This window comes from Phoenix dactylifera, chromosome 11, assembly GCF_009389715.1.
Source record: "Phoenix dactylifera cultivar Barhee BC4 chromosome 11, palm_55x_up_171113_PBpolish2nd_filt_p, whole genome shotgun sequence".
NCBI lineage: Eukaryota > Viridiplantae > Streptophyta > Magnoliopsida > Arecales > Arecaceae > Phoenix > Phoenix dactylifera.
Window position 1 is genome coordinate 11,919,589 of NC_052402.1, and position 14,124 is coordinate 11,933,712.

The window sequence follows — 14,124 nt, forward strand, 5'->3', positions numbered from 1 at the left end:
TCTTTTTGTTTCCAGAGAAACAGTGGAGAAGAGGGAGAATGGAGACAACCAACAGCCTCTACTTTGCACAAAAATGTTATACACGGGTTTTCTCTCATGAAAAATTTATGTAGGGTGCTTCAATCATTGCCACCCAAGTGATAGTTTAAATTATATTGCGGTATTCCAAGCCTAATGTGGCGGCAATTGAGGCAACACTGATCTCAACTAGTTGCCAAGCGACCCATAGTTGATTTGATATCTTTTCGCTATGACTAGCTGAATACTATCAATCAAACAGTGAATGAGTCCTATGGATCCAAGAAATCCAACTAGGAATAACGGTTACAGTGCTGCTAAACCTATGTTTGCATGCAGACGGCAATTCCACCCATGTCTCCTACTAGATATCTTTCTTTATGCAGACAGGTTGTGCGAACGTGGCTCGCAGAACGTACACATTGAAACTCTCACAAGCTTGCAGGCTTGTTTGGTCGTTCCCACTTTACAAGCTGACCAAGAAAAAGGGCAAGTGCGGCAATCCAAGAGCTGGTTGGAGTCCATGCCATCCACAGCATGAATCAGGCCTCAAGATGGAAATATACTGCCACTGGAGGTTGGTTTATGTCCAGTCCCATGTTTTCTTGTCTCCAGGTTTCATGCTTCCATTTAGGAGGATATCGTTGCACCGCATGGAAATAAAATTTTGACTGTTTTAATGAATCAAATAGATGGGAAGATAAAGATTCGACGAAGACCAAAGTGAACGAACTTCAGAAAAGCTTTTAAGCAACTGTAATTGTTTTTAACGCACCAACAGATTTGCGTCCATGAAGCAAAGCAATCGAAGGGGGGCACCGAGTGCGAAATTCTGGAGAGAAGCTTTCAAACTCCAAGAAGCGTAGCTAGCATACAATTACAGGCATTAGCGTAACCACAATGATGCACGAAATAACATGGCAAAGATTTTGATAGCAATTCTGTTATCATGGATATGCTCATCAAATGTTCAGGCTTAGTCGTCAGATGACTCCGATCCATCTACTCGAAACTTCAAAAAAGCCAATAAGATGCCTGATAAACCATCAAAATGACATCACGGTGGCTCATTAAGGCCCTCACCGGTGCAAACTAGTTGAACAGAAAATGGGATAAAATCCAATGTCACAGCTGCGCCATTATCAGCAGCCAAGGTTTCCCACTTTATCAGTAAAAATTTCAATCATTTAAGAACAGACCTTTTATTATCCTACCAGATTAAAGCCCCTTAAATATTATAAAATATTGAAAAATGCTTAGATAATTTTTGCCGGAGAGTACCGCGTGAAACCAGACCTGTGATGAACCAAATCCTGAAAAGAAATTCACAAGATAAATGATTAATTTATTATAACATGCTCGTGATTCCAGGTTACCAACCTCTCTGAAAATATTACCTCTTCCATAATAAGCTCAATGGCAGCGCAAGGAACTCCAACAAAACACATCAACATCTCAGCGCACCAAAGGATGATAACGCTTAATTTAACATGCATTAGATGACCTAATATGTCGATAATCACATTGATCTAGAATTCATAGAGAGCAAAACCCGACATTTGTAATCGGTGATGCCTTACAATTTATGGAGATTTTCCTTCTTTTGGTTTCTTATAAGTTAAAGTGCTCCAGTAGCCGACAAAAACCTTTCCAGAAGAAATGGCAGTGGTGATACGCCACCCCTTCCACCAATGCGGAGCCTATAAAAGGGAATCAAGTACTCCAACTCCCGACAAGAGCCACCATCCCATAGCATAATAAATCTTTCCACTGATGAAACTACAAGTAATCTGAAAAATAGGCACAAAAAAATAGATTAAAAATGTTACGATAAAAATCTAAATCACAGAATTTTAAACATAATGAATTCATTTCACTATCAAGTTAATGCCAACATATTTGAAGCAAGAAAAGATACTGACAATTTTATCAAGTTGGCAACAGTAAGTTTGCTGGTACCAAACTACAGTACATAAGCTAGATTAAAAATGTAACGATAAAAATCTAAATCATGAAATTTTGAAAATAATGAGTTGATTTCACTATTGAGTTAATGCAGAGATATTTGAAGCAAGAAAAGATATTGACAATATTATCAAGTTGGCAACAGTAAATTCGCTGATACCCAAACTGCATTACAGAAAGAAATAAGATGTTTCATGATTCAAAATCAGTACACGGTAGCATACACATATATAGTCCAGTAAGGCCCATTTGGTCATAGTTATGCAAGTCTAATGCCTGCCGATGCTGATCCTAATACATCCCAACTGTAGCAATGCTACAATATCTACATTTTTCTTTTGATAATCATGTTGAAGTGCTAATCAATAAACATGCAGGTCAATCTCTAATTAAAGGCTTTAGTTATTTACATTTCAATTGATGTATGGGCTATTTTGGCTAGGCACCTCAAACCTATACGTGAATAGCTGCAATAGGATTGTACCAAGCCCAACAATCCTATTACTGGTTAAAACCCACTCAACTTGCTTAGAGCAAGAAAATCATGATCTCAGACATGGTGCAGCATGTCCAGTTCACCAATATAACTAGTAGGTTAGATCAAGACAAACCTATCATAGCATGATTTGCATAGTTCTAGGCAGCACCTCGGAAATCATCTACAAACTCCCAATTCAAGTTGGGCATCAGGATACAGTAAACTGTAATCATATTATGTCATCATGTGCCAAGGCCTGCATGAAAATACAGAGAACTTCTCTACTAACACCCTAAAGATTTCTAATAGTATAATTTCCAAAAGCAAACCATTTTGTATAACTTCCCAACTACATTGTTCAGCTTAACACTACGCATATTGAATTCTGAAAAGCAGAGAAAGAGGAGAAGGGGGGGAGGGGGGTTGCCACATTCATCCAAAGTAGAAATCCTCAATCATGATATGCGGTATTAACTGCACAAACCATGTGTTAGGACCCATGCAAGTGAGTGTACGGTCTCACATTTGTTGTACACCAGGAAGATCTTGGGTACTTATACAAAGTTAAGAAACCCAATTAATACCTTTTACCTAGCCTTTTTGGTGAACTCTTGGTTATTACAAATGATATCAAAGCAGGCCTAACCCATGGTTCATGTGGTTCAAAGAATACTGTAGCATCGACTCTTTTGAAACTACCCACAAGCAAATGGTGCAGCTTGTGTTTATGTTTAAGAATGGATCCTAAATCTGGAGAAGATGCCAAAGCTTATAAACGAGGAGAGTATGTAATAAACCATAGGGCGTGTTTTTAGTCTCGCATTAATTGCGCAAAAAGGAGATCTTGAATACTTATACAAGGCCAAGGAACTCAATTAATGCCTTCTAGCTTGCCCTTTTGAGTGAGGACCTAGGTTGTTACACCAGGGAACTCTGAAAATGTCAATTTTGTTAATACCACTAGTTGATTTTGTTAACACCACTCTGAAAAGGGCATTAGTTTTCATGATGGAAAATGAGTTGATTTTGTTAGAATAGTCTGGCTTCCTTCACAATAACATGGACAACAATCAAGTGGCTTCCCTCGAATCATTGATAACGAGAGCGCCGCAAAATCCAATAAATTTTGTCAAAATAGAATTATAACAAGCATCTACCTCTTTAGATGAAAAATATTACTTTGTACTGCAATAAGTATTGTTGATTAAACTCAAAAGTCTGTATAGCAAATCTCAGTTCCTATTGTAATAACAAACTAGAACGCTATAGTGGAGCATATGTAGATTTCACACTCATAGTAGTTTTATTTATAATCTAATATAAATCATGCAAAAACTATCTGCTAGAAAACAGCAGGCCAAAACCTTAGACATCATATAATATTATCTCACAACCCTAAGCACAATTACATCCAATATGCTAAACAAAATGCATAAGTTTTTAATAGGGAACTTTATCTATATTTTCATAGGCCTAAAGACTAGCTTCTGAAGTTTTTCATATAAAGAACCAATTGTTCAGCATTTCCTAGGGGACATCATCAGAGCAAAGAATATTGTCAGATTTTGGCAAGAGAATCACATGACAAAAGTGTGATTTTACAATAGGTTCATGATCTCAAAATCAGTGATAATCAACAGGAAGGAGTTTTAGAGTACACAAAGTGGTTAATTCTCAAAAACATCAATGCAGTAACTCAGGTACATGGTTTCCCTTGTCAATCTATCACTTGGGTAAGAGGTTGAAGAATGCCAGAGAAATGACTTCATCTATACTTTAAATGCTCTAATACAAGGCACTGCCTCCCATCTTTGTAGGAAGCAAGCGTATAAAAGCCAAGATAATGCAGGCATTCTAATTGGTCCAGGAATACAAATTTGTGCTACAATGATAGAGAGCTAAGATTTTGCACTTCCACATTTATATAGAATTTTACAAGCTTGATTTCGCAATCCAAATGTAGTTTTTTCTCTTGACTTCAATAAAAGAGAGCACTTGCTTTAAACCAACTCATGCCAACCGAAACTAAGGAGCTTTGACCTTCTTGTAGGCTTCTTGTACTTCAAGTTTTAAACTAATGCATTATGTTATTACTCCTAGGTGTTCCATCTTCTCAGTGCTACTCTAATTCACCAGGCGCTTACATAAACATTTAAAATACTCAGTTTATCACAGAACTTATCTCCAATCTACCCTTCTATTTAGACTTCAAACATATCATATCACCACTTCAAGTCAATAGACCAAGTCGCAGACGCATGTCTTCATTGTAACTGCATGACCCTTGTTGGAAATAAGGTATGCCCTAAAAGCCATTTGGCATATTGAATATATAATTTTGAGATATCATGGCTATCTCTTTTACACATGGTCATAAACAGTTAAATAGCCATGTCACACATAGACTTTTGAGCTAGAAGGGTCCGCAAGTGTCATTATTGGACAGAATGACAAAGTGGATAGTATGCATTCCATGCAGAGAATTGCATCATTTTGGACACTTGAAAATTATTCATAGCTATGGATAAGGTTAAGCATTGCACTTGTATGACTGTCATTGTGTACAGTATCAAGCATCAACTTGGAGTTGCTATTTTCTTGTAGTCATTAGAGTAGTTGACTTTGCAACAGCATAGTGGGTATGTTTCATACTAAATAAACAATGATACGAGACCATTTCTTGAAAATCACTATCAAAGTTGGAGATGTTGATCTTGTGCCTAGACTTGTTCAAATCCTGAGTGGCCTGCCCAAGCCTGGAGCAATTTGGATGGGCCTAGGCCTGATTTTTAAGCCCGACGAGGCGGATTAGGCCTGAAATTAGGCCAGGCTTGGGTTCACATCGACCCGGACCGAACTCGGCCCAAGCCTCTCTTTTTTTAAGATTGTAACTGATAAGATCACTAGCCCTAGGCCCCAGCCCCAAGCTCAATTATTCTTAGTAATAGGAGAAAAAAAACCAAAATCCCAAATTACCTACCCTTCCTACCTCCCCTTCCCCCCTCGACGCCACCATGCCTCTCCTCCAATAGTTTTAAAAACCTACACTTATTCCCTTGGGGTTTAGCTTTATTCAACACTTTAACCCATAACAGAATGTTAGCCAAATTGTTAACTTAAATGGGACCTAAATGCCACATAAGAAAAAAAAAACTAGAAAATGACCAAACTAGGCTTAAGTGATATAACATCAACCCAAGGAGGAGAACAACCATGAGGCGCCATGGGTCTGGAGTCTGATACTGATGAATTATCAAAAAAGAGTTATGTGCCAAGGAAAAGCAGTCTAAATCTCTCGAGCAAGTAGATGCCTCTAAATTTTCTGCTGCAGAAAATTAGTATCAAGAGTTTTGTCACTTGAGCCAACCTGTTCATGATCTAAGCAAGGCCATAGAACTGCAATTGACGCACCCTCCAAAAAAAAAGTTCATGCACATACTAATTTGGATCCTTATCCCCAACGACAATGTTAAAAAATTGTCTATGGTATTGGACAAGTAAAACTTAGAATCAGCAAATGATACACCAACATCCTCGATTTCTATGACATGGTGGGCTGGGCGGAGAAGCGAGAATAAAATCTAATCAGGAAGGACGCTCGCTGCCAGTTATAGTCGGAAATTAAGAATGCTCGTCACCGGATGCCAGTTGGAAAGAAAGCTTGTCGTCAGCCCCTCGTTGGAAAGAGACGCTCATGGTGAAGTGGCGAAGCAAGAAAGAAACACTAACCGCTCAATCTCAAAGAGAAGAAGACTCTTAAACACGGAAGACTTCAAATAGATTGGAAAGTTGAAGAAGTAAAAAAGAAACCTTATTTTTTTATAAAGATAATTTTAACTTTTTATAATAGATAAACGGTTTCACTAACGTTGTCAATTAAACTAGGTGTAACTGTAAGTTTTACAAAATATTGGATGTATGTGTAATAAACATAAACCTTAAAAAAAATTGCAAGGTTATTTTGATTATTTTAATTTTTTCTGATGTGGCATTTGGGTCCTATTAAAAGTTAACAATTTGACTAATGTTTTGTTAAGTTATGAATTAAAGTATTGGATAAAAATAAACCTCATGGGGAGTAAGCATAGTTTTACATATTGTTGGGCAAGGTCGACAGAACCGTCTCGAACCGCCCAGTTCGGGGTGTCTCGAGCCGTATCGGCCGCGGACCGAGACGGCGACGAAAATGAGACACGCGCCGAAGGAGAAGTAAAAATAGGAAAAGAGAGAGCGGGGGAGGGAGGAAGAGAGAAAGGAAGAGAAAGGTCGGCCTCCATAGCCGTCCGACGAAGGCCAAGGAGATGCTGCGCGGAGCAGGGAGCCGCGCGGAAGAGGGGCTCGCTCCGGTCCCCTGTTTTGAACAAAACAGGAGACCGGAGGAAGCCCTTCTTCTGTGGCTTTCCGACGATTCTCCGGCCTCCACCTCTTCTGCGCGGCGGCTCTCCAGCTTCCATCTGCTCCGCGCGGCAGCTCTCCGGCCTCCGTCTCCTCCACACAACGGTTCTCTAGCCCTTTGCCTCTCTCTCCCTCCCTCTCTTTCTCCCTCTCCCCTCTATCTCTCTCCCTCCCTCCCTTTCCTTCTCCCTCCCTCCTCTCCCCTCTATCACTATTACTGTCAATCTTTTCACACATAGTCCCCTCATGAAGATCTAGAAACATAATTAGAACAATTACTTTTGACTTATTGAATGATCATATATTAAATTTACAGCCAATCACACTCCAAAGCAACAATATCTCTAAGTAATGGTGAGAGAGATAATTCAGGATTATTCATGCATGATCAGAAGATAGTTTTCCACCTTCCTTTCTAATTAAAATGGCATATCTGAAGCTCATGCTTTGTTGCTGATGAACAATCTAGTGTAGGCCTCTTGACAATATAATAAATCTCTACGATTCATTTACAGCATGACATCTGCCTCCTGACAATTGATAAAGAGTTACTTCTAGCAAGACACTAACACACAAGCACAGATCATCCAATTGGATGAAAATGAACCTAATAAGGTAATAATGCATAGTGTGTATGTATCTCTTTATGTACATCTCTCCGTGCAAATATGTGTATGTGTATGTGCATGGGTATGGATGTGGCTGCAGTTCAATTGCTTAAAAGACAAAACTCAAAATTTGCATTCCATAAAAAACAATTATTTTGATTTCATTGAATTGAAAAGTGTAAATCAACTTCCACTCAAGTAACAATCAACTGCACATGAAATATCTAAAAAGATCACTTTTGAAGAATATCATTGCGTTAATATACCCCAAAACATTTCTTATATATGTACCCTGTTCCTTGAAATTTCTTGAACACTTCAAAGTCTTGAATACTTCATGTGCAAAATGACATTCATCTACAGTTAACTTTACAGTACCATGTTGGTGTAGTTACCCCTTATAGACACTAGAAATGTTTTAGCAAATTCAACACATAAATGTTGATTTATGACCACAAATTAAATTATAAATCTAACAATTGAACAGAAATAGGTTTCAAGATGGCCAATAATCATCTGTAGTATCATCAAAAAAGATTTTCAAAGAGAAGGCGGATTCAACTCACCTAGAAAGCCTTCCTATTACATACTTCAAACTCAAGCTGGTTTTACTTATCCAACTTCTATCATTTAATTAAAATTACCCGGTTATGGTCTAGGCAATTTGGGGTCCTAGTAGGGAAAAATTGGGGACAGACCTAACCAAGATTTTTTTTTTTTTTTTTGGTACAAAGTGGCTGCCTCAGGAATCGAACTCGTGTCATTGTGCTTGTCAGCCCAAGCCTTTTATGTTGCACCAAGCAATGGGCCCCTTATTATCTAATTAAATTCTAACCTCAATACTCTAACTCGGAACGTCCCATGAATTGGAGGAAAAAAAAAGGAAGACCCATTACCACCTAGTTATCATTTTTTATATTGCTGTTTCAATTAGTATTTATCTAATTGTATTACCTTATCCTGCCTCTTCACTGAGCAATCTCCTTTATCCTAATTAGAGACTTAAAAAGATGGAACATTGGAGTAATGACCTCTCATATTTCAAATACTCCTATACCTATTTTAGCTACAAAGATCAATGCCACTACCAAACATTAATGGATTGTCGAAGGGTATCAACAACAAAGAACCTTAAATGATAGAAACTAAAAGGCACGTTAGGCAGCCACTTCACAGAGCACCCAATCCAACGCCCCTTCACTAAATAGTGTGCCAACAAACAAGTGTGTCCCATCCCATGTAGGCCCCACAGGTAAGTGGGGAGGTATGAGAGAGACTTTGTCCAAAATGGGTGTGTGCTTTAAGTAATCTGCACAGCAGAATCCCAGTAATTTAACAGATGTCATATTTTCAGATATCCATTATATGGTAAACATAAACATGTGTTCCATCTCAAATGTAGAATCAGCCTCCAATAAAAGAGCTTGTATGAAACATAAGGAACTGGCTTCTGTAATTTTAGCAAAGTATTCAACAAGCCTAACTAATTCATAGCGGTTGGCTGAACTAAAAATCATTCTGCCACTTGCCGTCGACAAATTAAGCACCTAATAACACATAGGTAGACATAAAGTTTAACTATGGAAATTCAACAACAGAAGATCAATATGTGCGAACAAATAACTTTGCATAACCTTGATTATCAAGTTCAATTAAATGCATTTCTCACACCATCACATAAAGGATCCAGTATTAGAGCATTACCGATATCAAAAATTAATAATGCTGACTTATGGAACAAGAGGTTTTGCTCGTATCCATAGAAAAGAAAGTGTGTGACAATAGGATAATCCTTTTTTTCTAATAAAAAGTTTGCTATAATTGTGAATTGTAATCATGTTAGCAATAGTTCGCATAAATCTCCTTTTCAAGCTTCCATGTACCTCTCCATATCAAAAAAGTCTTATCTCCTTTCTCTACTCTTTTGGTAACACTTATGCCTATGCTCCTACCAGATGTATCTGTGATATCTTAATAAGGACTTCTTCACATAAAGGAGGTGTTTCTCCACCCAACTATTTTTCAGAAAACCTTGACATGGACCAGATACATGATACTTGTATAATGTGCCCAAGGCCCAAGCAAGGCCTACAAAGAGAAAAGGAGTGACAAGGGGTAAAAAAGAAGGTTGGTGTTCTAATCTTATATCACTTAGATGTTAAACAAAGAGAAAACAACATGGTACCATTAACTTAAAAACCCTACCGCACAAATCATGGTGTAATTATTGCATATGAGAATAACATGGAATCTCAACATTTTTAATTTTTGTTTGAAGTAATTCAAAAGAAAAATGCAGTCATATGCATAAAATAGCAATAAAGACCCTGATCCAATTGCTGCAATGATGTTTTGACCAAATTACTCTCACCATAGCAGCAAGATAGCTTATTCGTGAAAGATAATCATTTATATGCATAAAATATTCTGCAACAAACATTATTTTTTGGAAAGCGTCATGTAGCTGACTGCATATTCAAGTCCAGGGGAACATGAATTTTCATAGACTGTATAGAATCCATGAGTAAGGGCAGGAAATAAGGTAGCTTCAATTCTTTTCATCCATTGATTTTGAAAAGTATGAACCTTGTGAGAACTTTCACGCCTCTCGTACAGCCCACGGAACAACTGAACTCATTCAGTGACTGGAATTGTCAATCCTTCCAAGTTATTTTATTTCATAACCTCTCGGGTACAGCATGTTACAGTCTAGAGAAATCAAGAAAAGAGAAGACCTCGCTAAAGTTTTCTAACACAGCATCATCTACCAGAATAAAACACAGATTATAGAAAGTGTAGCTAAAAACTTTACATGCTTAAAATCTAAAAAAGCAGACCAGAATAAAGATCATGATCTTCCTTAGAACTAGCATACCCCACAAAAAACTTAAAAAGGCTCTATTTATCTCAAACTTTGCACAGTATTTGTCTACCCTTGCATCATTATAAGACAACACAAATGCTCCACCACATAGGGAAAGGATGATCGACAAGATCATCAGATCAACAAATCATTTACCATATAGACTCCTTCCAACAACAAATCCCTAGAAAACGATAACTACATCCAACAATCACCTTCCCATCAACAAAGTAGCTTTAGTCCAAACCAGTGCCTCTCTTCACCAATCATTAAGTAAAAGCTTGTCTTTAAAAAAAAAAAAAAGGCAAATGGGGGGCGGGGGTAGGGAAGGATACAATTAACATACAGAAAGGAAATTTAATAGTAAATTAGATGCTGAGTGCCTGCGAATCTACGATCCATAAATCAGAAAAAAACTAATATATTAAAATATTGATTTTTATCTGCTTGATATATAAATAAGACAAGATGAGGGCAGGACGACAGTAGATCCGAGTGGCTCACCAACATCTGCTCGCTTGGCTCGCTTGATCTTCTCCAGCTGGACCTGGGAATCCACAAAGCTCTGCATCCGCTGGAACTCCAGCCCCTTGGCGAACTCCATCCGCTGCTTCTCCAGCTCCATCATCTGCCGCTGCTTCGCCCTCTCCACCCTCTCATAGATCTCAGCAAACCTCGTGATCGCCCTCGCCAGCTGCCGGATCCCGTCCCCCTTCCCTTCCCTCGCCCCCCTCGACCCCCTCCCAGACCTCGACGACGACCTCGCCGACGACCCCGAGTCCTCCTCCTCCTCGTCGTCCGCCGACTCCGCCGCTGCAGCCGCGGCCGCCCTCCGGAAGAACGACGGGTCATCGACGGCGAGCGCGGCCACCGGGCGCTTCTCCGCGGGGCGGGAGGCGGCGGCCGCCGCTGCCGCCGCCGTCGCGGCCGGGAGGGGGGAGCCCTTCCGGTGGTAGGGGAGCGGGAGGGCGAGCGGCGGCGATGGCTTCTTGGCCGGGACGGAGGATCCGATGAGGGCGTCGAGGCGGTCGTAAAAGGCCCACTGGCTCGTCGCCGCACCGTCGGAGGCGATCCGGGCCTTCTCGATCTTGTACTTCTTCTTTAGGGTATCGATCCGGTTCTTGCACTGGACGTCGGTGCGGGGGGGGCGGCGGCTGGCGGAGGCACTGCAGCGGGAGTTGACGGCGTCGGCAACCTCCTGCCAGTGCTTCTGACGGAGGTTACCCCGGTTGAGCTCGAGGTAGCGGTCGCCCCAGGCCTCCACCAGCGCCGATGTCTCCCCCTCGCTCCAGCAGTCCTCCCGGTAGGGCAGCGCCGGGTTCGGCGGCCGTGACAGAGCCGTCTCCCTCCCGTCCATAGGCCGTCAAATCTCAGCACAGATAGAAGAAATCTCTAGATCTAGGCCCAGATCAGCTACCCCCCTTCTCGCTCGCTCGCTTCGTCTTTGTCTGACGGCGGGGAACGGACCGGGGAGTAAAAGGGGGAGCGGCGAGGCGCCGGCTGGGGAGGGGGGCGTGAGAAGCACGTGGGGAGGTTAGGGATCGCCGGGGGAGCGCGTGCGCCGACGTTCGCGCGGGGAGTTTTGCTGGCGTCAGCGGTGGGGATGGGTCCACCGGATCGGGGGCCATCACCGCCGTTGATTTGGGGCTAGGGTTTGACGGAAGGACGCGGTGGGAGGGGAATAATTATAATTTTGGGAAGGATAAAGACGAGACGCCGCCGTTGGTCCGGGACCGGACGGAGATTATATCGGTGGAGTGACAAAAATGCCCTCGGAATTCGGGGAACGGGGTAGGTGAGGGGGATGGGTATAGTTGGGAGGAGAGGGGAAAGGATGCCTCGAAAGGCTCGCTATCAGAGGGGGGTGAGCTGTTCGCCGTAGGATGGGGGGTGGGAGTCGTCGGCTTTCTTTCGGAAAGCGGCGCGAAGGGCTCGCGGAGGTACCGAGAGAGAGAGAGAGAGAGAGACGGTGGACCCAAGTATGGGAACCGGACATTTAGGCGGGGAGGGGGAACGCGCTGTGGATAAGACCGACGCTGTTTTTTCCGAACTTTATAAAAAGTATCCAATCCCACGTCGCCACGTGAAGTCTGCTTGAGGGCGGGCTGTTCCGACCGTTCCTTGTGGACGGATAAAGCATTTGTCGCATCGGACGGGTTATGATGACCGCTTGCAGATCACGGAAGATCTAATATTCCCATCAGATTTGGCATTATCAGCTAATCAACCGATGAGGACAACCATTAGCGAGAGGTATTTGTAGGCTTGGTATGTTCAAGTGCACCAATAATATCTCTCTTATTGTGATTAGAGATATTCTTATCAGTTGCAAAATATCTCTTAGCTTTTTAAATTAACTTAATAGAGATTACATGGATTAACCAATTAAATAATGCAATACATGTTCACCTCAATGCTATGGCAAATTCTGCCCATGCTCCTTTGGAAACAATAATAGGTTTGAGCAAGCAAGATCAATATATGGTGACTAGCTATTTCATGGATGTTGCAAATATGCTACCTAATGCATGTTTGAAAGGGTGCAATTATGTGTTTATTATGTGTTTATTAGCTTCAAGTTTGCCAATTTCCAATCCAAATCACTGACGCGGCTAGAACATTGAGATCCGGCCAAGCCAAATAAACTTGATTTGATTTGATAACATAAAAGTGGAAGATAACATATTTTTGGTGACTCAATCTCAACATAAGAATTGGGCATGCATGCCGCTGCATGTATTTTTAATAACAGTGCTTGCTTTTGTATACCATCTTGATTACATTCGAAGCTTAAATAAGAAGTAAGAGCAAAATCTTTCCAATACAAGAGGAAAAATTTTCTCAAGTTTCTATGACGGGCATGTAACATAAAAGATTTATACAATTTTTTTGCCAAATTGATGAAGAATTAGAGAATCATTTTGATCTTTTGTAATCATCGAGGATTTGTCTGATTTTTTGCCAAGTTGATGAAGATCTGGAGAAAAATTTCCAAGTTTATGAAGATTTGAAGAATCATTTTGATCCTCTATAGTCAGAGGATTTACTTAATTTCTTACCAAGTTGATGAAGATTTGGAGAATCAATTTAATCCTCTGTATTAGTATTGCTATTAACCCCTCTAAAACTGTACTGGAAAGAAATCCAGAGGCCTAGTTTGACCCATAACTGATCAAAGGCGTGCTTCAACAACGGTTTCATGAAAGTATCAGCTGATTGATGAAAATTTGGAGAATCAGTTTGATCCCTTGTATTAGTATTGCTATCAATACCAAACGTCAATACTTAGATTATCGATTCTAGCCCTTTTAAATAAACTAAGACCTCTTTTAAATAAAGTAAATTCTAAATTTTCAGATGGCCCTATATTAATCAACAATATGGATTGGTCCCAGGCCCATAGGTTGGGCACAAAACAACCTAGCTGGTTTTTGACATGCATGGCCTAAGGTTTCTAATTCTCCTTCTTCTTCTTCTTCCTTTTGCTTTCTTTTTATGAAAAACATGAAAGGATAGATCAATATAGGCCATGATTGACTCCCTTGGCTGGACAAATTTTACCGTCACCATGTAACACTACAGTAAAAGAGAAAAAAGCCAACCGTATGGAGCGTCGGTCCAAGTTCACCGACGCTTTTAAGCGTCGGTTACCTCGCGGATGAACGACGCTTAAAAGCGTCGGCATAGATCGACGACGATTTCTTGACGCGTCGGCCTAAACCGAGCCCATGCCCACCTGCCCGACGTCTAACCCACGCTTTGGGGGGTGTTGGCAGGAAATCTACTGACGCTTAAAA

General features: G+C 40.8%; 1 protein-coding gene across 1 annotated transcript; it reads right to left on the bottom strand.

The window, feature by feature from the left end:
- Positions 1-1,399: 1,399 nt before the first annotated feature.
- Positions 1,400-12,576, bottom strand: LOC103709530 (trihelix transcription factor ASIL2-like). Its single transcript, XM_039131619.1, has 2 exons — positions 10,832-12,576; positions 1,400-1,808 (listed from the first exon to the last, which is right to left on the bottom strand). Exons 1-2 carry the CDS (start codon positions 11,682-11,684, stop codon positions 1,798-1,800), a joined length of 864 nt encoding a protein of 287 aa, XP_038987547.1. The 5' UTR covers positions 11,685-12,576; the 3' UTR covers positions 1,400-1,797.
- Between the last annotated feature and the right edge of the window lie 1,548 nt (positions 12,577-14,124).